We start from the raw sequence: 27,938 nt of genomic DNA on the forward strand, positions 1-27,938 counted from the left end.
GAGTACACAGCTAAAGCAAATGTGATGTTAAGGACCCTTTTCATACTTAGGAGAAAATTTATGTCCTGTGAGCATTTGATCATTTGGCAATCTTTCACCCCATCCACCAGTTCTGTACCTGCACTTTCCGACCTTGTGCTTCAAACAAAGCTTACCCAAGCTCCCAGTGTTATGAAAAATAGAGCTGGTGTAAACTTCCCTTGCATTCAAACTCCATCTCAGCTGCAGGCTGCACATAGAAAGTAAACAAATACAGTTTCCAAGCAGTCTTATCTCTTCACACATCTCAAAGGCTTTTTTTGGGGGGGTGTTTAAATATAATTTGCAAATGTTCATCCATTTTAGAAGCAGCATTAAAGACCTTACATGAAACATGTCTTGCGACACCGACGAGCAATTAGATAGGCGCAGTGATAGTGCAACGCATAATTGTACACTTAAAAATCAGATGGAGTAAGAAAAATCAGAGAGAACAGAATATCCCATTTTAATATCCCATTTTAAATGTCTGTTTCAGATATGTACTCTAAAACTTGGAGGTATGAACTGAATTGCTCTGTAAACTTTATCTGGTAAGGAGCTACCTGTTCACATGAACATGCAAGGAATAGATACAAAGCATCTCAATGCTCTAGAAGTAGCTATGATGTTCCTCTAGGAAAACAAAATGAAATCCAGTCATAGAGTGTTGGGTTTCTGTGTGGGGTGTTTCTGGAAAACCTTTTCATGAAAAATCCCAAAGAAAACCAAATAGGGTAAATTCAGTGCTGTAGATGAAATTAGTTCACATCGCTGACGGACAGCCCACCTTTCCAGGCTCCCTGTGCTGATTTGCATGATCTAGGCAGAGCTTTTCCAAAAAGGGCCCCCCTGTTTCTGTATGCTTTACAAAGTATAATGTACATGTACTGCACAAATAAGATCAGCAATATGGGTGTTCTTATCAGCTTTGTTTCCTAATGAGATCAAACTGATGCAGTTATCTTTATCAGTTGGCCCGTTTCCACCGGATTTGAGAGAGGGGTTAAGGTTTTAATAGGCAATTAGGTTTCTCCAGGCTTCATCAGCAGTGATGGCTGGATGGAGGAAGAAACTCAAGGCAGCACCTGCGTGGCAGCAGCGTGAGCTCAGCAGGGACCTGTTTGGTTTAGGCTACCATTGGCCAGCTGATGGACACCCATGGGAAATACCACCGCTGGGCAAGGCTAGAGTTGTGTGGCCTGCAGAGAAGTGAGGGTGGGAGAAAGTTTAAGGCATTTTCAGAGATGCTGAAATTTATTTTTGTATTGTAGGAATAAAAAGGGAGAAAGGAAAGGAGTGAAGATTTCCATTGGGGGGGATATAAAACAGAATAGAAATTAGTATGATGAGTGATTTTGGTAGCTCTTTTTTCTTACTGTTTGTTTTTGGTTTAAGGCAATTACAGATCAACCTCTGAAATCCCATCTCTATCATCATATGTACTTGACAATACAAAAATAAGAGATCCTGTAGTGTTCATTTTGCTGTACTGATGTCCAACTCTTGTACTAACTCTGGTAGATAAACTGTTACTGCAGAATATTGCCCCCTTTTTTTTTTCTTTACAAAAAAATCTGCGAAGATCCAAGTGTATTAATGTTCAACTAATTTCTTCTTCTGCCTCTCTGAAACCAGCAGATATAAGAATGATATGAAATCTCAGGGACTTCACAGTGTTCCTGTTGTTATCCCATCCTTTTTTCAGCATGCAGAACACGAGCCAGGCACTGTGTCATGAAATGCTTTCAGGAATCAACAGAGATTTCCTGGATAGGGGGAGCACAGAATTTGGCTGGTGCTTTTCAGATAAGCTGACCCAGAGCATTGCTATAGGTCACTAAAGATTTGTACACTATTGTCTGTAATTATCGCTAGCAAATGACCTCTGAAATTGAGTCTCTTTTGAAAAAGGATTTAATGTTCTGTACAGGTGGTTACCTGGACTGTCAATAACCTATAATGCTGACAAATTTAAAGCTGAAAAAAATGAATGCTTTTCCAGAAAGACTAAAATGCTGAAGCTGTTCTGCCTGACAAAAACATGCAATTTCAATACCCAAATTAAACATCAACAACAGAAATTATGAATTATTTACTTATTTAATTATTTTTTTTAACTAACCCTGCACTACTATGTTCTTAAATTTGGTATTCTTACTATTTTTAGATAGCTTTGCCTGTAACCTCTTCTATTGTCTTTCAGCGCAGTAATTGTTATCTCCAGTGAACAACTGGAAAAAATATAATGCATACAAAAGAAATTAACTACCATAGTAGGTATCAGGCATGACTGGAAGCTTTACTTAATATTTGCAAAAGTCATCTGATGGCTAAAAGATAACTCCAGTAGCCCTTCTCATTTGTTAGTGGTAATGTAGAGAGATATTTTTAATGTATCCGTTGAATACTGGAATTAACTTGATGAATGTTAATATTTGTTGCATGCACTGTAGATAGGGGTAAAGCATAATTGTTTATTTTCATCTTGGCCCCAAACACTGAGGTAGGAAGGTTTGAACTCTTACTGTAAATATGCCAGGAATTTTCTTTATGGTGAGAGCTTGGGGTCTTTTTTCTTTCCTTGTTTTGCTTTTTCCACCAGTTTGTCTCTCCATAGAGAAGCAATTAAGAAGGTGCTAACTCCTAGTGCCTGAGATTTTAAGAGCACTTCAATGCTTTTGCCACTTAAAATTTGCTTCTGTTATTTTATGAGTGGCAATATAAAGATATTGCATGAAGCCATTAATGATAAGGAAATTCTTTCCTCCTGTTACCCCCTGCCACAGGAATTAATTGCTTTTAAATCGTCCCTAATTCAGTCAAAAAATATATATACATATATATATAGGCTCTTTGTATTTGTTATTTCCTACCAATATAGAAAACATACATCTCAAAATACAGCCTCTTTTTTCTTAACCTCTAGTGCAATTGGAGATGAAGTTTTCTGAAGTGTGGTGCAGTCCTTCAGGTGCCTTGTAATTACGTGTGGTGGTGGAGGCAGCATGCCAGCCACGGTTACAGCGCTTGGCAGAGCGCAGTGAGGTGTTAATGGGGACGTGAAACCATAGCCCTGCGCCCCGCTCACAGCTGCATGATGTTACAGTGCCCTTCCTTTCCAGCAGTGTTTTATTTTGCCACAAAATTTTAGACATGTATTGGTGCCCCCTATGAAAATGGGGATCCTCCCAAATCAGAGGAGGAATATTTCAGAGGTGGAAGAAGTAATTCCTTCTTTTGTCAAGGGGAAGTGGTGAAGATCTGTGGAGTTAGGGTTTGTTCCCAGACCTTTTGCCGAAGGGCTCCATCAAGGACCAGGGTTTGTTGTGATATTTCCTTTGTGCGGTAGGTCATCCTCTGGCTCTTTTTTTGAGGCCTGTGAAACGCTTCATGTTCATAGTGTTGTTTTCAGAATGGAATATTCCCCGATGGTAGAAAATTATTGATAAGCTTTGGTGAGCAGTGTAGCAAAAAGAATATGCAGAGAGTTAATGTTAAACCAAACCCTTAATTGGTCTTTCTCTTTACTTGGTGTGTAGCTGCTGGGTTTTGCCTGTGCATCCTCTAGCAGAGGCAGGACACGAGAGACGTGGTGCTCTGTTAAGTGGGTCAGTAGCAGGGGAATGAAGGCCTGCTCTGAAACCTGTCCCTCCCTGATGTGTGTAGCTACTACAACGTATGAAGGCTCAGCCGTTGGCACCCGTATAACCTTCTTCCTGCCTGATAACCTGAGGCCACCACTGCATCTGTCAAATGATTTAACTGTTTCTGTGCTTGACACAAGGCTTCACTAGTAATTTCATTGCTCTCAGAAGCCTTCTTGCAAGTGGATGCCTATACACGGACTGCAATGAAAACATCTTGAGACTTTGCAAGTTTTAAAATATTCTGCTCCCAGTTGTCCTGCTCGATGAGCTAAAGCAGACCTTCCAATCAACCATTCTCCAGCTCTGCATATATCTACTTTCCTTATGATTTGGTAATGATATTAATCTGCTGAAAAAAAAATAAAGAATATGAGGAATGACTGCTTTGAGACTAAACCTATTAATGAATTAAACAGCCTTTGCTAACTTCTATTGAAATCAGTGGTGCCGAGAATGAATTCACCCAACTGCAGAATCTGGTCTTTAGCGGGAAGAGAACTGGGCCATGTATTTAAATTCACTTGCATTACTTCCACCATTTGGATGTGATAAAACTCCTTTTGGGTGCTATCCAACCATCTGGATTTTCCAAAACAGTATAGGTTGACCTAAAAAAGTGGATGGGATTTTTTATTGAGAGTTTGGTGCCCTTCCTGACACCAGCTTTTTTTGGCACAGGTTAGATCTGCGGCTGTCAGTGAGCTTAGGTGGAAATTGATCCTGGAGAAAGGAAAGGAAAACTGGCTTCATCCCAGTAGGATTAGCTGTGATGAGTGTACGGGCACAACTTTGATTGTACATCAAGGGCGGCTCCTGTAATTGTTGCAGCTTTGGTCTGTGTTGGCTACAACACAAGGAATTGCTTGTGGGCTGACTGACAAATAGCAAATAGCCATGTAGCTGCAATTCTCCCTCCAGCTCCTCACCCTTAGCTTGCATTGTTCTAATGGAAGAGTTTCCTACTTTTCTCCTCTGCTTGTAGCCGATTGAGAGAGTTGCAATTGAGCTCAGTCAGAGACAAAACAACCCTGGTAAGTCTCTTGTTGGGCTTGTGCATCTCTGTACTTAGGAGCTTGAAATCAGAGTAGTCCCTCTGCACTAACAGTGAGGGAAGAAGAAAGAGCACTGGTAAGTCTATGCTTGCTGACTGGCTCCAAATATTTTGTGCACAGATATTCCTGCTACTTTATGACCCAGCTAGTAGAAAGCCATTTCCTGCCAATAGTGATAGCCAGCATAAGCTTAATGACTTTTGGAAGTCTGAAAGTAGGATAAAAGGCAGTGGAGCGTGCCTTATAAATCTCCCAGTTGGGAACCGGTCTTCGCATTTTCACTGTGTCTGACTACTGGAGCCGTTGGCCGTGAGCTAGCTGCAAGCTGTTTGGCATAACCATACTTCCACTGCTTTTTGCATAGTATAACTTAAAAGCGCTAATTTAAAGTGCTAGGAGGATGTCTGGCATGTCTGTGAGGTGCTCACTGAACAGAGAGTCACATCTGATTGTGATCAACAGCATCTCGTGTTTGTGTTCACGTCTCTTTCTTCAGCCGTGCAGCATGTAGTCGCTTTGGGGTTCCCGGTGAGCCATGACGTGTAGACCGAATTCTTTCAAGTAGATCTCCATCATGTGCATTGGGTTGTAGAAGCTAAACATGAAAAGGCCACCGAATAGTAAATCAGTCCAGGATGAGTTACTGCTGTGGGATACACAGACAGAATTGGTAGGGAAAGGGGGAAGTGACCTAGAAACAACCATTTGGATAATAAGTCCTGCCTCTCAGGACACTTAAGGCAAGATTGGATTAGACAATACAAAATTTACAGCAGAGAGCATCTTTTGCATTAACTAGATTAAATTTCTGCCATCCCTGATAACGACGGGTCTAGAAAAAGCACAGGGTGTCTAATCTGAAACACCTACACAAGCGAAAAGAGCTGCACAGCTTGCCTCTGTCACTTAAGCTTGTTGGATACCCCGGTTCTGCAACTGGCCTGTGCATGGTTTGCTGCCTCTGGGATGCAGCATCAGGTCTGCTTCAGGAAAGCCCTTTGCACCAAGTTCTTGCAAAACTGAAAAGTGAAAGCAATTGCTCTTTCTGAGAATGACTGACTGTTTTGATGAAGTGAGGAGTCCCCTTCCAGAGATGAGCAAGGCACTCCCCTCCTTTCTGTTCTGACGAGTCTGTGGAAGGATTTGGAGAGTGAAAGACTGCCTTATTTAATGAGATGTTCCAAGCTCATCTTCACCTTCAGACTGGAAAGGTAGACCTCTTAATGGTGTTTTCTGCATACACCAGCTACTCTTATCACAAATCAGCTGTTGGAGATCTTCCTGTCTTGCTCCTGCTACAGTACCCTGGACTTTTTATTAGAGTCTTTATTCCACAATGTGCTAGAAAATATTTGGTCCTTTGTGGCATTATAATCTTCTCCTTTTGCATCTACTTCTTCCCAAATAAATCAGAAGGAAGCTTGCAGTATATGAACTTTGTGATATTGACTACCTGGAAGGGAGGATGAAAGGCTCACGAGTATCCTAAAGCATCATCACTTGACCTCATGTTTCCATAGTGCTAACATCCTTTGGCACAACAAAGTGGAAGTTAATGGACTGAAATACCTTCCTTTTTAAAATGTAATTATTCTGGCTGCCTAATGTCTGATGTTGTAACCTGAATCCTGATCATACCAGCAGTTTGTTCCTTGGCTTTAAAGCTGAGAACAACAGCAAAGCCATAATGTTGAACTTCATGGGCACGAGCTGTGCTTCCACCAGTGTTGTGTTTCATAGATACACAATGGTGTATTGATGACAAACACAAGATTTTCTCCTTGGCATAAAAGGAAGTGGTGGTGAGGAAGAAAAACCATCCCAACAGTAATGTAAACAGATGCTTATCTTTCCTGCCCAGGCAAAGGGCTGCTATGAAAAACCAAACCGGGAAAAATTTTCAGTCAGCGAGCTCAATGGTGTTTGGTGGGGTCCTTGCATCTTCCCGTGTTAGGAGCCTGCTGTCTTTCCTTAGAAGTTTTGGTGTTGCAGACATGGTAGTGGGAAGTCTTATGTTGAGAGTGTTGCTTGGCCCTGCAACCTTAATATAATTTAATGATCAACAGGGCTATGTTTAGTCTCCACGTAAAGGGAGAAGCCTCCTGACTTCACCCACTTTGATGAAAGGGACACCTGTCACTTCACTCATTTCTGTTAACCATCTACTGAGCACTTCAGACCTGTCAATATGCCATGCTTGGTATGATCCAGGCCTTTCCTTCTTTCTGCTGTTTCTGCTCAGATTTTTCCATCAATGTGCTCAAACAATGTCATAAAGGAGCCTCTTTTTGAGGGGAGAAGGGTTTGGCTTCTGCTTCTTCAGTCTTGGAGTGTCCCAGGTTTGTCTATTATTCCTATATGTAAGTAAAAACCATATAAATGTACATCCTGATTTTTATTTATGTCTTTATGAACAGGATAATTTTAGGTGGCTTTTAGCCATTTAGTCCATGCAAGCCTGTATACGCTTAAAGCAAAGTGGTATGTGGGGTGCTCATGTCTCTTCCCTTTTGCTATCTTGGGTGCAGCGTTTTGCTTTCAGACAGCAGCAGGGGGTAAGAGACACCTCACCGACCTCTCCTTGCCTTTAACCTCCGTAGAAAAAATCTGGTGGATGCCTGAGGTGTGGCACGGTGGCACCTGCAGGTGTGAAAGACTATCCCTGGGCGAGGGGGTGTCTGGAGACACAAACATGCAGCAAGAGGGTTTTGGGAGATAAGGGGTAGAAGTGACATGATGGGCATACATTGACCATGAGTCCTTTGGATTGCTGCTGGTGGAGGATGGTGGCTTCTCAGAAATGCCGCCTTCACCCCGGTGTGGAGCTGTGGCAGCTCTCAGCTGTTGGGAGAAGGCACAGCAGTTCCTGCCTTTAAACACCTTAGGATGGAACTGCAGTTGCACCAATAAATCTCTCGTGCTGGGATTGGGGTTTCATGGGCTTCACTGAGAAACTCAGTTTTAGAGAAGATAAAACTCTTCATTTATAACTGTGTTACAGAATTGTGGTAATCCCTAAAAATAAAACTCTTAAATGAATCAAGGAGGGACATGGGAGAGAGAACATTTTATGGTGGACAGATTTGATCTGAACTTACAAGTAGTTCAGCTGTTCTGTTAGAGTCTGTATTTCTTAAACTCTTACCAGGGAGCCTGGTCTAACTCAATCCAGATGCACACTAAAGCTGTCAGAGGGGGGAAAATCCTATTTTTAAAAAACGCACCAGCGTGTTTCAAGGATCCCAGCCACGTTTCAGTGATTTACTTCAGCAGATCCCTGCTGGGACCGGCTGCATCGTGCCAGCCCTGTGGTCAGGGCCCCGGCCGCCTCCGGGTGCAGCATCTGCCAGTCGTGCCATGCCCTTGTAGCAGGGTGGAAGTGTCAGGACGTGGGTTTTTGGGACTCCCTGGCTGTGGGAGCGCGTGCAGGCAGGTGGATGGAGATAAACCCACGGCCACCTACAGGAAAAGTGGTGCTGGGCCTGAGCCAGGGGATTGAAACCGTTCTCCGAAACCGCACCGTGCAGGGCGGGCTGCTGTGCAGCGCTCTCGAGGCGGGTGCCTGCAGCATGGCCTCCCTCGCTGGCCCCCAGGCTTCCTCTGCTTCGGCTATTGGGGTTGCAGTTGGTCTGCTGCTGGAGGGTTTTTTCTCACTCGCTTCTCGGTGTTAATTGCTTTTTTTTACCCTCCCCCACCCCTCGACCCTTTAAAAAGTAAGAGGCGGAGCGGGGTTGTTGCTGGGGCACTGGCAGTGCTGCTCGGGGGGTGTGAGCATGGAGCAGGATGGGGAAGGTGTGCAAGCCTGGGGTCCTGGCATGCGTGTGCACCCACCTGCAGCAGCATGAGAGTGCCCAGGCATACAGGCTTTGGGAAGTGGCCACGCTGGGAAGAAACTTCTCAGCTGCAGCAGCGCAGCTTGGGAAAGAGTCCCAGATGTGGTGGCAGGCACCTGGGGGTTGAGAGGGGCTGGCAACCTTGTCATAAAAATGCAGCAGTGCTCCCCTTACTGACCCAGCCTGTGTCAGTTCCTTGTACAAAGCTTTCCACAGCTTCTCCTCTACGAACTCCTAAAAAGCCCCACACGTAATTCCCTATTGCTGTGAGTTGCATAGTTTGTTTCTAGTTTTCCTTAACATCCCAGTAATCTTTAGGTAAATGTCCCTGCTGTGCAGTGGGAGATCTAACTGTGCAGCTACTTGCATAGGAGCACATAGTGAGCAGCAGTGCAAACCTTCCAATTGCTGTTCCTTCAGAGCTTGCTTTCCTCCTGAGAAATGGCACCGCTTTGACCTCATCCTTAAGCCCCTGTGTATTTGTGTATCTAGATGTTGGCTTTTGATTCAACTCCTTTCTGATGCCTGGACAGAGAGATGCTGTTTGTCTGAACCACGTAAGCATCACATAATTTACACTGCAATGTAACTGTAGACCCTGATGGTCTGTGACCTCGCTGTGCCCTGTGGCTGTACTTAGACACCTTGCTTTAAAACCCTGCTGTATTTTCACAGAATCACAGCAGGGTAGGGGTTAGAAGGGACCTCTTGAGATCATCTAGTCCAACCCCCTGCTAAAGCAGGATCACCTGCAGCACATTGCATGGGATCACATCCAGGTGGGTCTTAAATATCTCTGGAGGAGACTCCCCAACCTCTCTGGCCAGCCTGTTTTACTGTACTGCTGACATTTGGACTGGTATAACACCGGTAGACGATTAATGAAACGATGATGTGCCCCTTATGGTAGGCACTGGGTAATGTGCAAGGTTAACAGAATGGGAGTTACCAGTGAAATCTGTATTACTTGCTTCGTTTAGTGTGACTGCTCTCACAGGCCTGGCAGGCCTGGCTCTGCCCGGCTCCCATCACCTGTTTTTCAGCCCATCCACTGCAGTGGTGTGACCTGGGCCTCAACCTCCCCCAAACCGCTGCTCAGGGCTGGTAAGGTGCAGAGCGTATCACTGCCTTTTGGTGATGTCTGAGGGACTCTGGGCTTCTGTTTGTGCACATTGTGCAAACACTGATGAGGAGGTAACCCCCTCGCTTTAGCAGTTTCAAACCCTAAACCGATCCTGTTCATGTGAAGGAATGCTAACTGTTTTAATTGCTACTTGTTCATTATGCTTCGTATCTCTGACCTTTGTCTCAACAAGCTTTGTATCTTTTGTCTTTTTTCTCTCACTTTGAAATCCGGAAAGCTGTTGCAAAGGTTATTATTGAGAAAGTGCTTTGTACTTTTTTTCTTTTCAGAATACGGAAATCAAACATAAGACATGGACTTTTGGTTTGTTTATTGGTTTGTTTCTGAAAGTTGGACTTCATCATTCTCTCAATAAATATTTTTCCAGGAATCATCACAGCCAGCCTATGCCTAGCGGGATGTCCCTCATTGGAGAGATTTAATCCATTACCTGGGGTGCCAGAGGCCAGGCTGCCACAGGCAAGCACCATATTGGTGCTTGGGCAGCTCCACAGAGTCAGCCATGGCTGACCACGGCTCACACCGAGCAGCAGCTAAGTCCATTGCACTCTTGACTTCTCCTCCATACTCCTCTGTGTCTCTGGCTTGAGCTCCTCCTGGTCTGGGAGTCTGTTAGTGCTGGAGAAATACTGGACTTGAGAAGACCGTGAGAACATGCCCTGTTTTGGTACAGGAAGAGGGGAGTCAGGGCAAGGATCTCCAAAGCCTTCTTCAGCAGCTTGTCAGATGCCCCCAGGTTTCCTGGCTCTGTGCTGAGCTGTTTGCCTTCCTGACATCATATTTCTGATCTGGGTGTAGAGCTGGAAAACCTTGAGCTGCCTCTGGACACATCCAGCTTGAGGCCAGGGTGTGCTGGGACAGACTGCTGCACTGCATGAAGGCAGCTGAATTATGGCTAGAAACAAATTGCCTCTGGGTGCTCTATGGCTGTATTCCCTGGTGCTGCATTTTAGCTACCAAGTCTAATGTGACTCAAGCTGGTTTTGTGTTGAACCAGATCTGGCATAAAATACTTTCCTGTAACTGTTTAGAAGAAAAACTTTAGGAAAGTCATCTCCGCTTGTTTGTTGGTTTACAGTGTCAGGCAAATGACAATCTTTCTGTCTCCGTTTACCCCGTGTATATGAGGGTTTATAATCCTGAAACAAATGTGGTGAAGGTTATTGTTCATGAAATGCTTTGAGCCTTACTTTTTAACAAATAGAAATAAGAGAAGAGAGCAAGAAGGAAAATGATCTAGGATCCTAATCTTAATTTATTTCCATAGACTTGTTTCTAAACACATGGTTAAAAAACCCAAACCCACCAAACTCCCCGTTCAGACAAGCAAAGAAATCTTCTGTTTGGAAATGGGCTTTTTTTTTTTTCCTGGCTGTGCTGGGCTCTCAGTGGGAACAGTGATTGTAGCATCACCTGCTTGAGCGTTTACAGTTGCATTACCAAGCAGCCAGACTGAGCTTTTGGGCCAGGCTTTGTACAGATCGCACACCTGAGCAGTGCGACAGGCATCCTCGCTGCATTTCTGCGAAGGCAGCTCCCTCACAGGGGTGAGGGTGGGCTGCCTGCATGTCACCTGCAAGCTGCTTCTAATGTGCTCACCAGAGTGCCCTGATGAGCAAGGGAGAGATCCCTGGCATGCAGGATGGCCCCACTCTCGGCACTGGAGTCATTCAGCACCTTGAAGCTGCAGGGAGTGGTTCGGCTACCCTCCAGCACATCTGGTTAATAAGACCTGCTGCACTTAGGAAGGAGATGAATCATACTAATTCTTTTCAATTTGGCTTCACAGGCTCTTGATCATTCTTGTGCTTTGTAAAAAAGAATTGGAATGAGTTCAAAAGAGAAAAGACATCTCAGATTCATTTTTAAGTGGGGTGGGTTATTTTTGTGGGTTGTTTTTTGGGGTTTTTTTTAATAACACTGCAACTCAGCTTTTCCTTTGGGGATGGACCTGGAGCTGCATTATTTGATCTATAGCTACTTAGCCTTCTGGACCTTTTTATTATTAATTCGGGGTTTTTTTAGCCAAATGTGTGAACTTTCTACATGTTTATGAACTGATGCAGGGGCAGTTTCATCAATTTTAGCTGCTGAAAAATAACCATATCACTGAGCCCTGCTAGATGTAGTCAGGTATAAACATATGATGTTGACTAGGAAATAAACATCAGTATCTTCTGAATAACTATTTTATCGAGCTCACAATTAGAGTAGTACTAGATTTTTCTCCTGTGAACACTGCCTTTTAAACAAATAAAAAGTAAAAGTATCTTTGGAGGGATCCACCTAACAAGAGGCAGACAGTTGAGGCTCCTGCACAGGGAATTTAATTTTAAAATGTTCCTAAAGCCAAAAGTACCATCAGGGTGTTTCATAGGTATCTTGTGGATGTTGGGGTTGAAGATCTGTCTCTCCTGCCCACAGTTCCCTTCTTGTGATGAAAGGTCTCCAACATCCCTACATGGGGAGCTCAATAGAACACTCACAGAGAAAGCACTGCAGCTTGATGGTTACAGTATAGAACCTGGGATACAGGAGATGCCTCTTCAAATTCCTCTTCTGAATAGAGTAGTGATTTCATCCTGGATCTCTAGCTCACTATGGCAGTGTCAGTCTCTCTTCACATTTAACACAAAGTTCTGTCCTGAGCAGCTCTTCCTTCATGTTTTGTCCAAATGGATTTATTTTCTCATACATACATTCTAGCTGATTACCAGGCACAGTAATGAGCCCCTACAGAAGATGTTCCTGGGTCTTCCTGGACAGCAAACCTGCAGCGTTAGCGGTCCTTGGTTATCTCCATGCAGCTCCTCAGGTCGCTCCCTCATCTCTGTGTGTGAGCTACGGGGAGCAGAGCCTGGACTCTGTGGGTGGGAAACTCTGCAAACGCTTCCATCCTTGAAAATTCTCTGACTCAGCTGGCTGAGGTCCTGGACTGCCTGGTCTGGCCAGCCCTGCTAGAGAGAGGGCTGGACCTACGGTGGTCTTTCTGACCTGATTAATACTGTGGTTCTTATTCTCCTTTACAGTTGGATGGGCTTGCTCTCATACTGGCCATTGTTTCATACATCACTGCCACACTGATGCCATCAAGCACTCAGTGACACAGGTGGCCTTGTTTGCTGACGTATCTCACCTTTCTATGCAGATGCTGCACCGGTTCTTGGACTGACAGACCCAAGACTCTGCTACTTACTGGATGGGTTCCTCTTCATTTACGCAGTCGTCATAACAGCCCTTTTTGTGAAAGCAAAGGTCAGTCTATCCAAACACTGATGCATTTGGCTTTAGTGCTGTAAAGAGGTTGGGCTTGGCTGGAAAGCTGGTGTGGAGAGGAAGCATCTTTCTTAGAATAAGACTTTTTTATTATTTTATCTTTTTAAAAATTTTCCTCCTTTTCCAGTGTTAACTCTGGGGGAGTTCTTTCTGAGGGCTCCTAAGTCACTGTCCTAAGCTACAGTTCTGGATGGAGTCAGGGATTCTGGATATTGTAGCTGGGGCTTGCCTGATGAGCAGTGATGTGGTTTCTTCTGCTGCTTTGTCCTTGGAAAGAGAGGAGGGGATATGCAGAATATTCAGGATAAACACCGAGCTTGCCAAAGATGTATTCAACTCTCCCAAGAAGTCAGGTATCTTTGATAGCATGAGTGCAAATGGTACAACCCAAACCACCACAGGAGAGGAGGTCGGGGTGGGGATGTACATAGCTTGATGGGCTGTTGTTACCCTCCAGTAGCTGGTCAACATCTAGTAGCTTTAGTATGCTTCCATGGAGGAAGGTAACTTCATGTGATGGAGACACGTACGTTTCCAGACCGTGTGTGCTCTGAGACCTCTGCTAATCATAGGGGAGGGGTGCTCTGCCTCTCCCTGGCATGGGGCACTCCAATGCAGTGGTGCTTTCAGCTAAGCCTAAGCAGGACAAAAGGTGCCGTGGCTGCTGTCTGCACAGTTGGCTCAGCCTCCCCCACAGAAGCAAAGGCTTGCTGTGCCTGGGATCTTGGCTTGCTGCTGGCCAGGCCGGGGCTGAGATCACCAGCACGGTGATGATGTGCTGCTGATGGTGTCCCACCGGCTCCCTGGTGGGGTCATTTCTCAGGACTGCAAAGCCAGCGCTGAACCAGGAGGGAGGGGAGGAGGAAGGGAGGGAAGCTTGGAGGAAACGAGCAGAACTCAGTAACAGCAACGGAGAAACATTTTTGTCGCTTGTGTGAATCCTGACTGCAGGTGAAAGTGCTGCTCTGGGGCTGGAGGCCTTCCTGAGGCTGCTCGAGAGCCGAGGTGCTGGGGCAGGCAGGGCAGGTGCTGTACCTGCTGGCTGGAGCTGGGCTCTGCGCTTGGCGCGGGGCAGGAGAGCGTGACAGCTGCAGAGGACTTGGCGAAGCCTCCGAGGAGGAGTGTGAACCTGCCACGGGCAGCTGCCGCGGCCATAGCGCTGCTCCTCCTTCCCCACCCAGAGCCCGCCTTCAGCTGCTGCTGGGGGGCAGAAATGTGTGTGGTTTCTCCTGCGTGGGCTCCCTGCTGAGCTGGAATCGGCTCCTGGTGGGAGGCAGCAGCTCTCACCTCCAGGTCTGAAACACCACTGTGGAGCACACCAAGGGGCGTTTTCTGAGGGGTGTCTGTCTTGTCCCAATCCTAGGACATTTTTATAAGTCTTACAAGCTGTGTCATACCTTGTACCTCACCTCCTGGCCAAAGGAATGTTTTGTGGAGACTTTTATCCGGGTCTCAGCCTCCTCTCTGTTGGGAGCTTTTTGCTGATGGGGCGTACAGCCAACACCTAGGCTCTGTTGCCAGAAACATGGTCCCACCAAAGGTTCACAGATGAGAATGGCCTGTTCATGGAGAAAGGGCTGGAGCGTGTAATTACTACAAATAGGATTTTAAAAGACGAAGTCAAGTTTATCCTATGCCTGAATACCAACCTAGCTAGAAAGTTGCTTTAAAAGACGCCTTTAGCATATGGCAGCAACTCAAGAGGCTAAAGCACTATGGAGTGTGGTTTGATGCTGTTTTTTGAGAAGACTGGAGTACAAAGTAGCTGCTCTCATTGACCTAGATCTGCCCTGTTTACCTGCAGGTTTGGCTTAGCGATTGGCTGCTCATAAATACCATGAGGAGCCAAGACAAATAGTAACTACAGAAGGGAAATCCTTCACCTCTTTGTTAGTTGCCGCTTGTGTCCACTTAACGTGGTGGCACTGCAGCCCTGCAAGCCAGGTGCTGCTCCTGAGGGGCACGGGGATCCCCTGCACCCTCTGAAGCTGAGGATGCCCAGGAACTGGGCAGGCAGTACTTTTACTGGATGACCAGAGTCTCAGAGGTGCCTTTGGTTGCCAGGAGCCCCACATACCCAGTTTTTCTGAACACAGGCTGCAATTACGATTTTCTAGCCTGATGGAGCCACTTCCAGTAGCCCCATCCCACAGCTCTGGGCACATGATATGCAAGGAATGGGAATGCGAAAGCAGCAGGGGGAAAAAATGCAACCCAACCCAAACCCAGATGCTTTGAGTAGCCAAGTGCCCTGGCCGCTGAGAGCAACCTGCTGTGCAGATAAAAGTGCTGGTACAGCAGGGGCTTGTGTTGCCTGTAGTCCCACAGCTCCCATGGGTGGGGGGGGTTCCCTTTTTCTGAGGAATCTGTAGGAGAGAGGGAATGAAAGGACTGAATGGAGCCACTGTCTCGCTGCTCACAGTACAGTTTCTCTTCCAGCTTAGCCAGCCCTCTGAACCACAGCTGCAGCCAGGACAAGAAGACGTGTATAACGTAAGTATCTACTGGGGTTTGGGTGTTTCACATCTGCTGCCCAGAGGGACCTTGTCGAGCGCTTGGAGGCAGCAGATCAGAAAACCTTTGGATGACCTGGCTCAAGGAAGGCCTGTACCCAGCGTGCAGCAGCAGCTCTGAGGGGGAAAGGGAAAACCCAACAAGGGCAGCTCCTGCTCTCGCTTACCCGCTGGGTGCTGGCTAGATATGGGGCCTGCCAGTGCCCGCTGTGGTCTCAGCCAGACTGCTTCAGGCACAGTGCTCGGTGTGCTGCGCCATGTGATGCACCCGCGAGAGCTCTGTGAGTGGGTGGCTGCAGCCACGGGGCCATTAAGTATGACATGCACACCCCAATTTTACACCCGGCCCTCTGCAGCTGGCTTGCAGCTTTGGCTGAAGGCCATTCCCCAGGTGCCTCCCAGGCATGCCACTGCCTGTGTTGCTGGTGTTATTTGATGTGGACTGGAGGAAAGACAAGCACCCAGGAATGTTGCATGGCTGACTCTGGGCGGCTGTAGCTCCACTATCAAGTGTGTGGAGCCTGAGTCATCACAGCCCGGTTGTCCCCAGGCTTTACCTGCTGCCCTGCAGCGGGACCTGTTGTACCAGAGGTGCACCTCTCCACTGTGCCCTGATGGCACCAGCATCCCATGGCTCTTTAGGCAGTGAAAGAGGACAGGGACAAGACCCTGTCTGTCCTTCCTAGCTAAATTGCTCACTCATGGCAGCATTAAACTGTAGCTATTTTTGCTATGTCTGGTTGTCTTTTGATTTTAATTTTTTTCTCTCACGCTTTTGACCATAGCCACATCCTGTGATGAGTTCTACTGCTTAACTGTGTGATGTATGAACGCTAATGCGTGGGGTTTTATTTGGTTCAAGCCGCGTTGCGTTGCCTGTCACCTTTTCAGTAGCATTGTCAGCTGTGTTGTTCTGACCTGAAAGCTCTCCTTTGCCCTCTCCCAAGTAACCTTTCCCACGCAAGATACGTGTTTGCATACAAAATTCCTACAGTTTAGACAAGCTGTTCCACAAGAAAAAATCCCAGCTCGTGGATCTGCAGCCACCAGTGGGCCAGAAAGCATGGAAGCCAGGCTCCTGCCCTCTCACACGCTTTCATTTTCAGCCCAGTCCCACTTTAAAAAGGGCTCTAAACGCAATGGCTCCCAGCCTTGTGCTGCACAAACCACTCGGTGCTGTTCCCAGGGCTGAAGGACAGAAACCACAACTTGTAGCTCCGTTACAATACTCATGAAGTTGGGCACCAAACTGGGCTCCCTTTCTTTACCTGTGTTAAGTCAAGGTGTATTTTCTGGTGACCGTAAAGCCCGCCTGTGTTTGCTTTCTCGCCTCAGAAACTGTCCCGCGGACACAGAGACGAGTACGATGTCCTGGGGGCAAAGCGAGGTGCAGACCCCGAGATGGGTGGGAGACACCAGGTAACTCCCCCTCCCCCCACACCTTTTCCTTTCTTTCTTTCACTCTGGTTCCTTCCTTCTCGTGTCTACCCGCCTCTCAGACACACAGGCACTCATCGGGTGTTTGCAAAGCACCCCTGCCTTCCTGGAGAGGGGAACGGCAAAATCTGTGTAGTAACTCGGGTGGCTGGCAAGAGTAAACCTCCCCCCTCCCCCCCCCGCCCCCCCCACTTCCCCTTTGATCTTTACCCCTCGTGGCCCCCCTGTCACTCTGCTGAGAGCTCGCAGCCACCCAGAATAGGAAGTGACACCCAGGCTTGGGGCGGATGTGGGGCAGGCAAGGCGGGAGTGGGTGTTTCACCAGAGCTCGCTGCATGTGACGCCGCCAAACAAGCGGCATCAAAGGAAAGCGGCAGCCAAAACAACTGTTGCTGCTGCAGAGCCCAACAGTTTCGAAAGAAGAGGGAGGGGAAACCTTCTGCATCAGTGTGTGGGGCTTGCCTGCAGGTAACAGCTGTGGGGATCAAGCAGAGAGGAGATAGGCTTTAGCAATTATTAAAATTCATTTTTCCAGAGAAGAGGTTGTCTTAACAGAGCCTTTGGGGTGGAGATGAGGTGGGCTCTCGGGGGTGCAGCACGTCTGTAGCACCGTGGCTGTGCCTCAGAGCAAGTGCACGGGCCCACGGAAGGGGTTGGGAATGCTGCTGGTGCAACACGTGGGCAGCTTTCTTCTTTTCTTTTACAGCAGAGGAGAAAGAACCCGCAGGACACCGTCTACACTGTGAGTAGAGAGAACCGGAGGGAGAGGAGAGGGAGGGGTGGCTTGAAAGAGGAGATTCTGTTTCATAGGAGACTTCCCCCCCCTACATAATTTCAATTTAGCAACTGCTTTCAAAGACTTCCCTTCTGGCCCCTCCCCATTTCCTCACCCCCCTTTTTTTTCAAGAAAGTTCCTGTTCCCTTCTCTGTGCCAGGAGCAAAACCTTGCCAGATGGGGAAAAGAATTTGGATCAAGACACCTGCTGATCCCTTTGTGTTAGCCACTGGCAACTAACCAACCCTTGTGCCATGTGGCTGGTGCTGCAGTGTTCTGTGTGCTTGCTCTGCAGCCTCCCTGACAAGGTCTGGGTACCCCAGAATGGCTGCTTAGGTGCCTCCTGACTTCATTGATTTAACTCTGTGCTCCCAAGGCTAGATACAGGAATGCTAAGGCTCACAGCTTAACTTGGGTCTGTCTGGGTGTGTGGTGCTTGCTGAGGGATGAGCTGCTTCCCAACACCGGCCTTCATGGGTGTTGACTCGGGCACTCTGATCACAGCACTTCAGAATCGCTTCCCTGGCTGGAGGCTGGACGCGAGCTCCCCTCTCTCTGAACCTTCACCCTGCAGTGTTGGGCCCAGGGAAAAGGGAAACCCGAGCTGCACATTTGGGTCTGTCTCATCAGCAAGCACTGCTTAAAGCTTTTCTTTGGAGAGCTGTGATTGTGGTGTCTGGCGACAGTCCAGAGAAATGCCTCGCTTGAGGGGACAGTTGTATTCATGTCAGTGTTGGGAGCTGGCAAAGCCGATTTGACCATGTATAGCATCTATTTCAATGCATCTATTTCTCTGTCAAGTCCCACCACTGTCCCTTCTCCTCTGGAATATACTGAAGGCAAGGCAGTCCCAGAGGCATCAGCTTGGAGTGCAGTCACCTGGGGGCTGGCTTGGCTTCTCTAGGACCACGCTGACTCTCTCTCCCTCTCCGCTTGCAGACACTGCAGAAGGATAAGATGGGCGAGGCGTACAGTGAAATTGGAATGAAGGGCGAGGTGAGTCCAGCTGGCTTTCCTCTTGAAAGCCTGGGATGAAAAATTCTTCATTGAATTCCAGAGCAGCAGCCCTGGCTGCATGTAGGAGGAGGTCCCTGTGTGCTGTCCCACAGCACCTCCTGGGACTGCTGGGAGCAGGTCCCTGATTCCTGTAGCAGCCGGGGGGCTCGGTGTGGCAGTAAGAGGGGCTGCAGGTGTAGTGTTACAGGTGTAGTGGTGTTACGGCAGCCGTGAGCCGCGGTGGGGATCCGACAGGAAGCTTTGTCCCATCAGCATCAGAAAGGCGGCCCCTACACCAGCAGGGTGAATAATGTCAGCTGTTGGACAGCGAAATTCTGGCGGCTGCCTCAGCTGAGGCAGCGGGGGGTATGAGGTGGGTGAGGAGAAGCTGAAGTTTCAAGCACTGCACCGGCCGTGGCCCGGCACCTCACGGGAGGTGAGTGTGTTCCTCCTGAGCAAGTCGGAGCTGGAGGCTCACGGTTTCCCCTCGGTGGGCTGTGTTGGCAGGGCTGCACTAGAGGCACCAGTAAGTGGTCGCAGGCTCCTCCTTGTGCCTGTCTTCAGACCAGCCGCGGGGGAGCATTCTCCTTCCCGCAGCTCCACGCTCGTGTGTTTAAGGAACAGATCAGTTGGGTTTAAAGCTGGCAGCAAACACTGAGTCTTAGCTCTGAGCACCAACTGCTGGGGGAGGGAAGCCCGTGCTGAAAAATCAACCCTCTGGGGGCTCTACTGATGGCAAAACGAAAAATTGCTGTGACCTGCCTGGGGTTTATGGTATGGCAGTGTCTGTATTGGAAACCTTCCCTTTCCCTCTGAAAAGTGGGGAAAAAGGGCATTTCAAAACAGCGTTTAGTGCTGAGAAATGCTGAGGCAACACCAGCATTTAATCTGTTCCCCCTTTAATTATTCTAATGCCCACCTGCCACATTCCAGCCCAGTTAAAAGCTGAGTACGCAGAGTCCCGCCATGTTTGTATCCTATTGCTGGGGCTGCAGGCTCAGGACAAAAGCCGTGCCTCCTTCTAGGCACATCCTCACTTAACAGACTGCGGCGGGCACTACTCTTTGCCACGCTGTCATGGAATGTTTGGGCTACCAGCGTGCTGCTGCCGTGGGACAGTTACAACCAGCCACCCGCCAGCCTCCATCCAGGGGGCTCTGCTGGCCCAGGTTCTCACTTGGAAACCGTGCAGCTCCCTCCCTGCCACAGCAGCAAGTGGGTTCAAGCACGAGGTCTGAGTGACCCTACTTGTGTGCTCTCCTTGTACGGTGACGGTCCTGGTACCTGTTACACTGAATCCTGCGTGACTTTGTCCTCAGACAGCCTGACCTGCAGGTCCCTAGAACATCTAGACAGCTGACCAAGTGTGTGCCAGAATCTTCCTTTACTTACTTATCCCTGTATGCTCAGGGGAAGGCAGGGTCCCTCGGACACCACCTGACATGCAGCGACTTAGGAAATACAGCCCCATTTTTTACAGGCGTGCTTTCTGCACACGAAGCAATCGGTGTCTGTAGGAATGCTGCCAAATCTCTACACACACAGTAAGTCAAAGGGGTAGCTTTAAACCAGTATGATAGAGAAGTATGTCAGCAAACCAAACTGATTTCCTTTTTATTTCCAGTCCTTGCTGCTTTTTCCTCCTCCAGCCCTTGCAGCGCGCCTGGGCTGGCTCAGACTTGGCAGGTGCTTTCCCTCCCGCGCAGACGGTGTCCAGGCCAAGTGCAGCTGCGGACCCTCAGGACAGGATGGGGGACATCAGGGGGTTCTTGCCTTTTGCATAATGGGAAGAGCACTCACTGATCTATGCTTCCTTTTCTTTCCCGAAGCAGCAGAGGCGGCGAGGCAAAGGGAACGACGGTGTCTACCAGGTAGGCAACACATCCGGCACCTGCTCCCCTCTTCTGCCCCTGGTTACCCATCGCACCACAGGCTAAACTGCTGGATGATGCAGCAGTGCTTTCAGAGCGCTGATGTGAGGACAGGCACTCAGCCTCAGGGCAAAGACCATGCTGCTGGTACCTGGGTCCCAGTGCAGCTGGCAGATGCACTTGTTGAGCTGCTGTGGTAGGAACGGTTTCTGCAGCCCTGCATCTTGGAGAATCACCTTTTGACTGGGGCAGAGGACACGTATGGTTCTGTCTGACTCATGCACTGCACGACTGGAAACTGTCAGCATCTCAGTGCAGAGCGCGCTGGTCAGCGCCTCTGGGCCAGTGCTGCATCAGTAAGGCCTCCTTTGGGCCGCCACGCATCACTGCTCCAAAGTGCATTTCACTCCCGCAGAAGCCTGTACGTTGTCCCTGGCATCTCCACGTGACAAACATGAAACACAGCTGAAGGAGCCGTTCCGATGCGGCGCGCGGCAGGGCGCTTGCCCGCAAGGTGGCTGGGTTGTAGCTAAGGCTACCTGCCTGCACAGCCTGCTCTGCGGGCCCTCACCGGTGGCTGAGGAGCAGCCCCGTTTTACCAGTGCGCTCAGTGTGCTGCTAAATATTCACAGCAAGGGAGCGCAGGGGAGCAAAAAGTTTTGCAAGCAGGCACCGTGTCTTACCAAACCCTTGCTCTCAGAAGCCCCAGGTACCTCTGCTCCAGCAGCCTCCTGGGCTGACCTGCAACTCCCTGACATGTCCTGCTGCCCCACTCTTGGAGTAGTCAGCTCCACGGCTGCAGCAGGGATCTGTAACATGCACGTCACAGCTGCCTGACCCCCTCCAGAGCAGCCTGGCAGGAGGAGGACTACTGTGTTGCAGGAAGGGGTGGGAAGCGATGCTCCCCAGGGCGCGTAGCCACCTGAGACCCCGCAGCCAACTTACCAGGAGTTGCCTCTGACTTCCCTTCCAAAGCGCAGGGGAGAAGGGCAGAGACCAGAGCTTACGATTGGAGGTCTGTTCATTTAGGTACCAGGCAAAGGTCACGCTGGCATTAATTAGCTCTTAACCTGCAATAGTGTGCAAACAGAACATAACCAGTTAGGACGAATTGCTCCAGCCATACGCTCATAGCAGCTACCCAGGTTGCTTCTTGCCTTCAGGTAAGTGACAAGGACTAAGGAGATGCTCGTGGCTAAAAGCCTCTGTAGGAACAAAATAAATTAAAGTTGAGAATTGGACTCCTGACCCCCACTTGTCCCATTCCCAGTCAGCTGGGGAGAACCAAGTACTCGCATTGGTAGCTCACCTGGTTTTTCTCTTTTCCAGGGCCTCAGTGCAGCGACCAAGGACACTTACGCTGCTCTGCAAATGCAGACCCTGCCCCCCCGCTAAGTGGGAGTTGTGCTGGGGGCGGGCATGGCGAGAGGTGCCCCCTGCTTTGGGGAGGGGAGAGGGGTTTTCTTCATGCCACACCCTCCTTTGGTTGGTACGCAGAGGGAATACGCGCCTGGACTTGGTCAGGCCCTTCTCCCTTCCCTGCTGCGTCGTGTAACTGCAAGCTTCAGCTATTAAAATGTACATACCTGTACAGTTGGTTCCGGTAATTGTGGTTATTAGGCTGGTTTTTGTAAGGGTGGTGTTGCGGGACCAGAGCACCCCAACTAATGTGGCTGTTGCTGTAGCTCTGTCTTGTCCTGGGGGGCACCAAGACCTGCAATTACGGCTTCGTTGCATTAGGGCTGTACTTCCCTCCTGTGGTATTTATCTTTAGGCTATCTGACAGCGGCCAGCCAAACCTTTTGCTTTAGGTATAGTAGACCTGCTTCAGCAGGGGACTGTTGTTTTTGCTTTACTTACGAGAAGTGAGGGGCTGTTACTGCAGTGGAGGACAGAGGACAGAGGCCGGCCTTTCGGTACAACGAACACCAGCACCGAGCTCCAAGCAAAGAAGGAGCTGTGGCTCCAGCACCTGGAGCTGAACAAGAGCCAGGTAACCGTCCAAAGAGACTTCTCAGAAGGCGGAATAGGGACCCATTACAATGAAAACAAGGAGAGGGGATGCTGGTACAGAGAGACCAGTAATACAGCAAAAGCCAAGAGAACTCACCTCGGAGAATCCCTGTTGCCTGAAGGGTTTGGCTGAGGCCTCTGCCCCCTCGCTGAGCAGCATTTATGGGGTGCCTGTTCCACAGTGACAGTTGTAGGAGAGGATGCGGGACTTCTGATGGCAGGGACAGGCCCCAACTGTCACTTCTGGGCAACAGCCACCATGCAACAGCCTCCGTGAACGCAGTTTCCAAACTAGTCTGTCATCAGGTTTCCTTTAAAAGATGATGCAGGTATCATTCCAAAGAGATGTTAGTTCATTAACTGTAATGCATTGTTGATGATTTAATAAAGTTAGCATCAAAGACCCGTGTGTGTGTGCCTGCAGCAGCTGTGGGAATGGTACAAGCTCTTTAGCTGGACATGTTTGCTCACAGCAGCATCCTCTCCTGGGCAAGTGGTCTTCTGCCAGGTGCTCCCAACCACGACCCGAGAGGTGGGATGGGATATTGGAAAAAATGCTGTAAGCCCAGGTAGCAGTGGGGCACTTGCTGCCTGCTACAGCCACAGTTTTGCCAGTGACATCCCAGACTGAGCAACAGAGCCCATGCGCAACTCAGCAAGGGCAAGACCAGCCTGGCAAAATAAAGGGTATTTTAACTTGAGTCAGGTGCTCACCCCTTCCTTCTGCTGTCCCACCAGACCACAGTTCGAGGCTGGGAGAGCAGGAGCTGCAGCATGGGCCCTGCCCCGAGGGGGTTACATGTTGGGTTAGCAGCAGAAAGACTCACTGAAATTGCTGCTCAGCAAATAAGGCTGCACCCAACTTCTTCAGCAGGGAACTGCAGCTGCTGGGGGGGGGGGGGGGGCAGAGCTTTTGAGGGGTATTTCAGAGACACTGAAGTGGGGGGGTGGGGTGGGGGTGGGGGTGGGGGGGGTAGGATAATAAATGCACTGAGACACCTCATGAACAGCCGTGAGCGTGTTTGGCACAGCCGTCCCTACATTCCTTCTGCAATGACAAGAAAAACCCAGGCGATACCTCCAAGGGCTGGGCTGAAGGCTGCAGTAAAGTTGCTGCTGCAAAGCGCGTGTGTTCTCGGTGCACGACCAGAGAGTGCTGAAAATAGATTTTTAAAAATATATATATGTGCATATATATATATGTGTATATATATATATATATAAACAATCAGCCACCCAGATTTGCAAGGTGCAGAAGGCAAAAGTTTCAACAGTCATCAAATGCCAACCACCAACCAATGGGGAAGAAATCCATGGGGGGAAAAGGTCACCTTCCTGCTCTTTATGTACAAACGGGTCTCAGTTTCGCCAAGCACCCCAGGCTTGTTTTGGGCACACTCACCATGGGCATCTCTCTGCCTTCAGGAAGCCACTGGAGCCAGTTTTCCACTGAGGAGTTGATGGTATACGAGTTGGAGAAAAGCCCAAAACCCAGGGTGGAGGGGCTTACCCCTCCCCTGCCCCCATCTCGACCAGGCAGGGAGCACAAGGGAGAGCGCGCGGGAGTGATCTCCAAGCCTGGGGAAGGGGCACTGGCCTCCCCGCGACACAGCGTTTAAAAACGACAAACAAGGGAGTACATGTTAAAACACTTGGAAAATGGTTTAATGATGTTTACAACAGAAATGAACTGTACAATTACAGTAAGTTTAATATATATAAAAAATTACAGCAGACAAATGCATCTACACAAAATCTACCGTTTCATTCTGATTTACTGTAATCTACACAATCTCTCAATGCCTACAGCTATCTGTAGGCAACCACTGGGAAAATAATAATAATAATAATTAATAATAATAATAATAATAAAGGACATCTTTAAAGAGACAGCATTTCACCTTCCTCCTCACCCCTAGTGTGATCAGCAAGGTTTTGAAATGTGTGGGACTCTCACATTTCAGTCTCGGGAGAAAAGAAAGCTTGGGTTGCGTTTGGGTCCGGGTTTTCCTATGTGGGGGGCCTCCCGTCCCCCCCGATTTCAAGGGTGCTGCTGGTGCAGGTGCCGCTGTCCTGAGGCGCAGAAGAGCCACACCTGGGGAAGGGCGGGAGGAAGGACCCTCCCAGCCGGGTCAGTGGCAGCAGCACGGAGCAGTGAAACCATTAAGACTCGAAGTTTCTCTTCTTTAGAGCGGAAAGGGAGCGCCCGGGGGCTGCAGACATTCACAAGTCACCGCCGCCTCTTTGAAAACTACCGCCGGGCTCTGAAGAGGGGGCTGGTTCTCCAGCTCCCCCGTGTTCGAGGTTGGGGGTTTTTTTGGTTTGGGGGTTTTTTTTTTTGGGTTTGTTTTTTGTTTTTTTTTTTTTAAAGGAAAATTTAAGCGGCTCCCGCTTTGGCCCATCCCTTCCGAACCGTGAACACCCCTTCACGCTGAGAAAGAACCTCAGGTACGGGGGGAAACAAAAGAAGATGCTGTCTCTTTAAAAAGAAAGAAAGAATCCCAGTTGGGAGCGGCCGTCAGTGAAAATGCGATCCGAATTGGCGGTCTGGTGGAAATTCCTCATGGAATATTATGTACAGTTTAAAAACCCTTAGTTGGTTTTCTTTTTATTATTTATGAACACCTAGGCAGTGAAAACTGTTATGTTAATACGTACATAGACACACCCAAAACATACAAAAATACTATTATTTCAAACTACTAAGAATAGGACAAGTTCAGTTATCTCCATGCTATGACTTTAAGAGCATTACACTGAAACAAACAAGAATTTAAACGACAATTTTTTAATATCCCAGAAATATACCAAAATATACATCTAAGCTTTGGAATTACTGAGGTTAGACTAATGCAAGTGCTGGGTAATCGTACTTAATACACAAGTCTAAGGTTCTGCAGGAAAGAAATTATCTTTGGTATCTGCATCAGGCTAATAATATTAACATTTGGATTTTGCTTTGGGATAGAGCTTGTATGACCCTAGAACCAAACACCCCCCAATCAACTGAGATTAAAAAGATCCATGTAAAAAGTTCCTCCATTTGCAACCCCCCCCCAAAAGTTAAAAAGTCACAGGCATCTACCTAGCATAAAAGGTTGAGAAATACAATGCATAGTTGCACAGTGGTGCTGCAAAAATAAAAGAAATCTAGAAAAAAGGAACTAGAGGAGAAATGAAAAGCTGCTTCTTCTTCTTCCAGGGATTTCTCACAACAGGACAGCCTCTTCCAAGCAGTGACGGGGGAGGGGGGAAGCTCAGAAGTGCACCTCAGCGTGTATTAATCAACATCACCCAGCCCCCAGAGGGTTAAAGCACCCAGCAGAGCAGCCAATCCTGCGCCCAAGTCTTCAGCTCCTCAACCCACTTGCGAAGCCCCCAGCCAGCCGACCCCTTCCCAGCGCCCCGGATTTCACCCCCGGGGTGGCAAGTTTCCTCCTAGGGCGGTTTGGGGGGTCTGGGCCCGGGGCAGCAGCCCCTTGCCTGGGGCAGCCCCTCCAGGCTGGACCTGAGACCCTTGGCCCGGCCTGGCCTCACAGGTGGGCTTGGTGCTGAAGACGCCCTTTGTCTTTGGTTTGTTTGTTTGTTTTGAGTTTATACAATCATTAGGAAATCTTTGGTTTTGGCTGGAAATTTTAAAAGAACAAAACAAAACAAAGAAACCGCCCCCTCCCGACTCATAGCAGCCACCGTGACCTGACAAAGCTTCTCTTTCCCATGGGGGTAGGGGAACTACATTCAAATAAAGATGGACCGGGTTAAGGACGCAGCTTCTGGCCAGGCTGGGGAGGAAGGGATACAGGATTGTCAAATAATAAAGAAGAAAATTAAATATTTGGAGATTTCTTTTTTTGTCTTTTTTTTTTTCCCTTTTCTTTTTTTTTCTCTTTTTTATTTTTTGGTCATGTTAAAAAGTGAGTAGCGTGTACGCAGCACTGGGCTGAGATCGCCTCGGGGCCCTGGCGATGAGCGCTGCCCCGGGGCAGCTGCCCCAGGGCGAGGAAAGATGGAGGGGGGGGGGGAAGGGGGAGCCTTTTCCGAGGAGAGCGGAGAGGAGGGGGTGGATATTCACAGACTAATCAAGAGGACCCCTTGTAACCAAAGGAAATAAGATAAGATTGCAATTTGCCCTCACTTTGCAGTAGCTTTTAAGCAGCGACATTCAGAGGCGTTAGGGGGTCACTCCCCAGGTTGCAGGTCACGGGGTGCTATAGGCCAGAGTTCTGTGTTAATCAAAGGAGGGAGGGCAGACTTGGCAACTCTGTAGGGTTTGGAGAAAGTTAAAGCAAGTTACTCAGTTACGAGTTAGAATGAGGTATACGACAGCTCCTGTACCTGTGGCGGATAAACACCCCACACCTACTCACACCTAGCCTTAGACACTACACCACAGAGGAAGGAAATGGAACAACGGCACTGGTGGGGACGAAGAAGCTACTGCCCGGGTCCTCCCCGCAGACGGCTGGCACACCAGGCGCCCCACGGGGACCAGCGCTGCTCCAGACCTCTCCAAACCACCCGCGGGCAGCTCCGCAGCGATCCCTTCCCCCCCCTCCCCGCCTGGCAGGGAGGCCCAGCCCGGCTCCCCAGGAACTCACTGGGAGCGGTGCTGATCCCCCACCCTTTCACACTGCGTTTCCCCCTCAGACCCGCTCGGGTGCAGGGAGCACCCTGGTCCTGGAGGCCGACACGTGGAGAGCGGGCGGGGGAAGACCTAGAGGTTTTGTCTCAACTGCCTTCTGCTCAGGACACTGTGACGGGTGCTCTCCTTCCTAAACTGCTTTCCAAGGGGGTTGTGCAATGGCCACAACTCACCCCTCGGCACGCCACTTCCAGTGGGATTCCCTCTGGTCAGTACTCTCAGGTTCCTACAGCACCGCAACGCGCCAGCTTCATCCGCCTACGAGGAGGTTATCACATTCAGGGAGTGGGGCTTAAGTGGCAGCTGCTGCTGCACCAGTCAGCAAAGGCAGTGTGAATCCTGAAGTGGGGCCTACGACAGATAAGAGAATTTGGGGAGGGAAGGGGAAGCTAACGTGATAAATTAAGTATCTTAGGGTTTTATGTAAAGCTCTGCCGGGGGACGTTCCCCAGCAGACCGACACAGTTTTAAGACAGATCAGCGTTTTGGTCTGAGCTACTCGACAATGTCCTGTTTGGTAGAGAGATGAAATAAGGCAGAGGGGGTGTGTTCCAGTTCTGGGGCTGAGCCTCAGCAGCACTACGGAACGCCAAAGGGGATCATCTTCCCTCGCCTCCCACAAGCTGTTTCATTTCCTTCCTCAGATTTGTTTTCCTTAAAGCACACCTTGTTTTCCACTTCTTTTGTTCCAAGTGCTCTTTTCTTTGAGAAGTCATTT

General features: G+C 48.8%; 1 protein-coding gene across 1 annotated transcript; it reads left to right on the forward strand.

The window, feature by feature from the left end:
• The first annotated feature begins 6,888 nt into the window (after positions 1–6,888).
• CD247 (CD247 molecule) lies at positions 6,889–22,973 on the forward strand. The gene is made up of 8 exons (XM_084266772.1): positions 6,889–7,059; positions 12,846–12,952; positions 15,413–15,466; positions 16,822–16,905; positions 17,630–17,665; positions 18,638–18,694; positions 20,527–20,565; positions 21,895–22,973. The coding sequence occupies exons 1-8, from the start codon at positions 6,975–6,977 to the stop codon at positions 21,958–21,960; spliced, it is 528 nt and encodes a 175-aa protein (XP_084122898.1). The 5' UTR covers positions 6,889–6,974; the 3' UTR covers positions 21,961–22,973.
• Positions 22,974–27,938: the final 4,965 nt, after the last annotated feature.

This window comes from Gallinula chloropus (assembly GCF_964237585.1).
Source record: "Gallinula chloropus genome assembly, chromosome: 1".
NCBI classification, from domain to species: Eukaryota; Metazoa; Chordata; class Aves; order Gruiformes; family Rallidae; genus Gallinula; species Gallinula chloropus.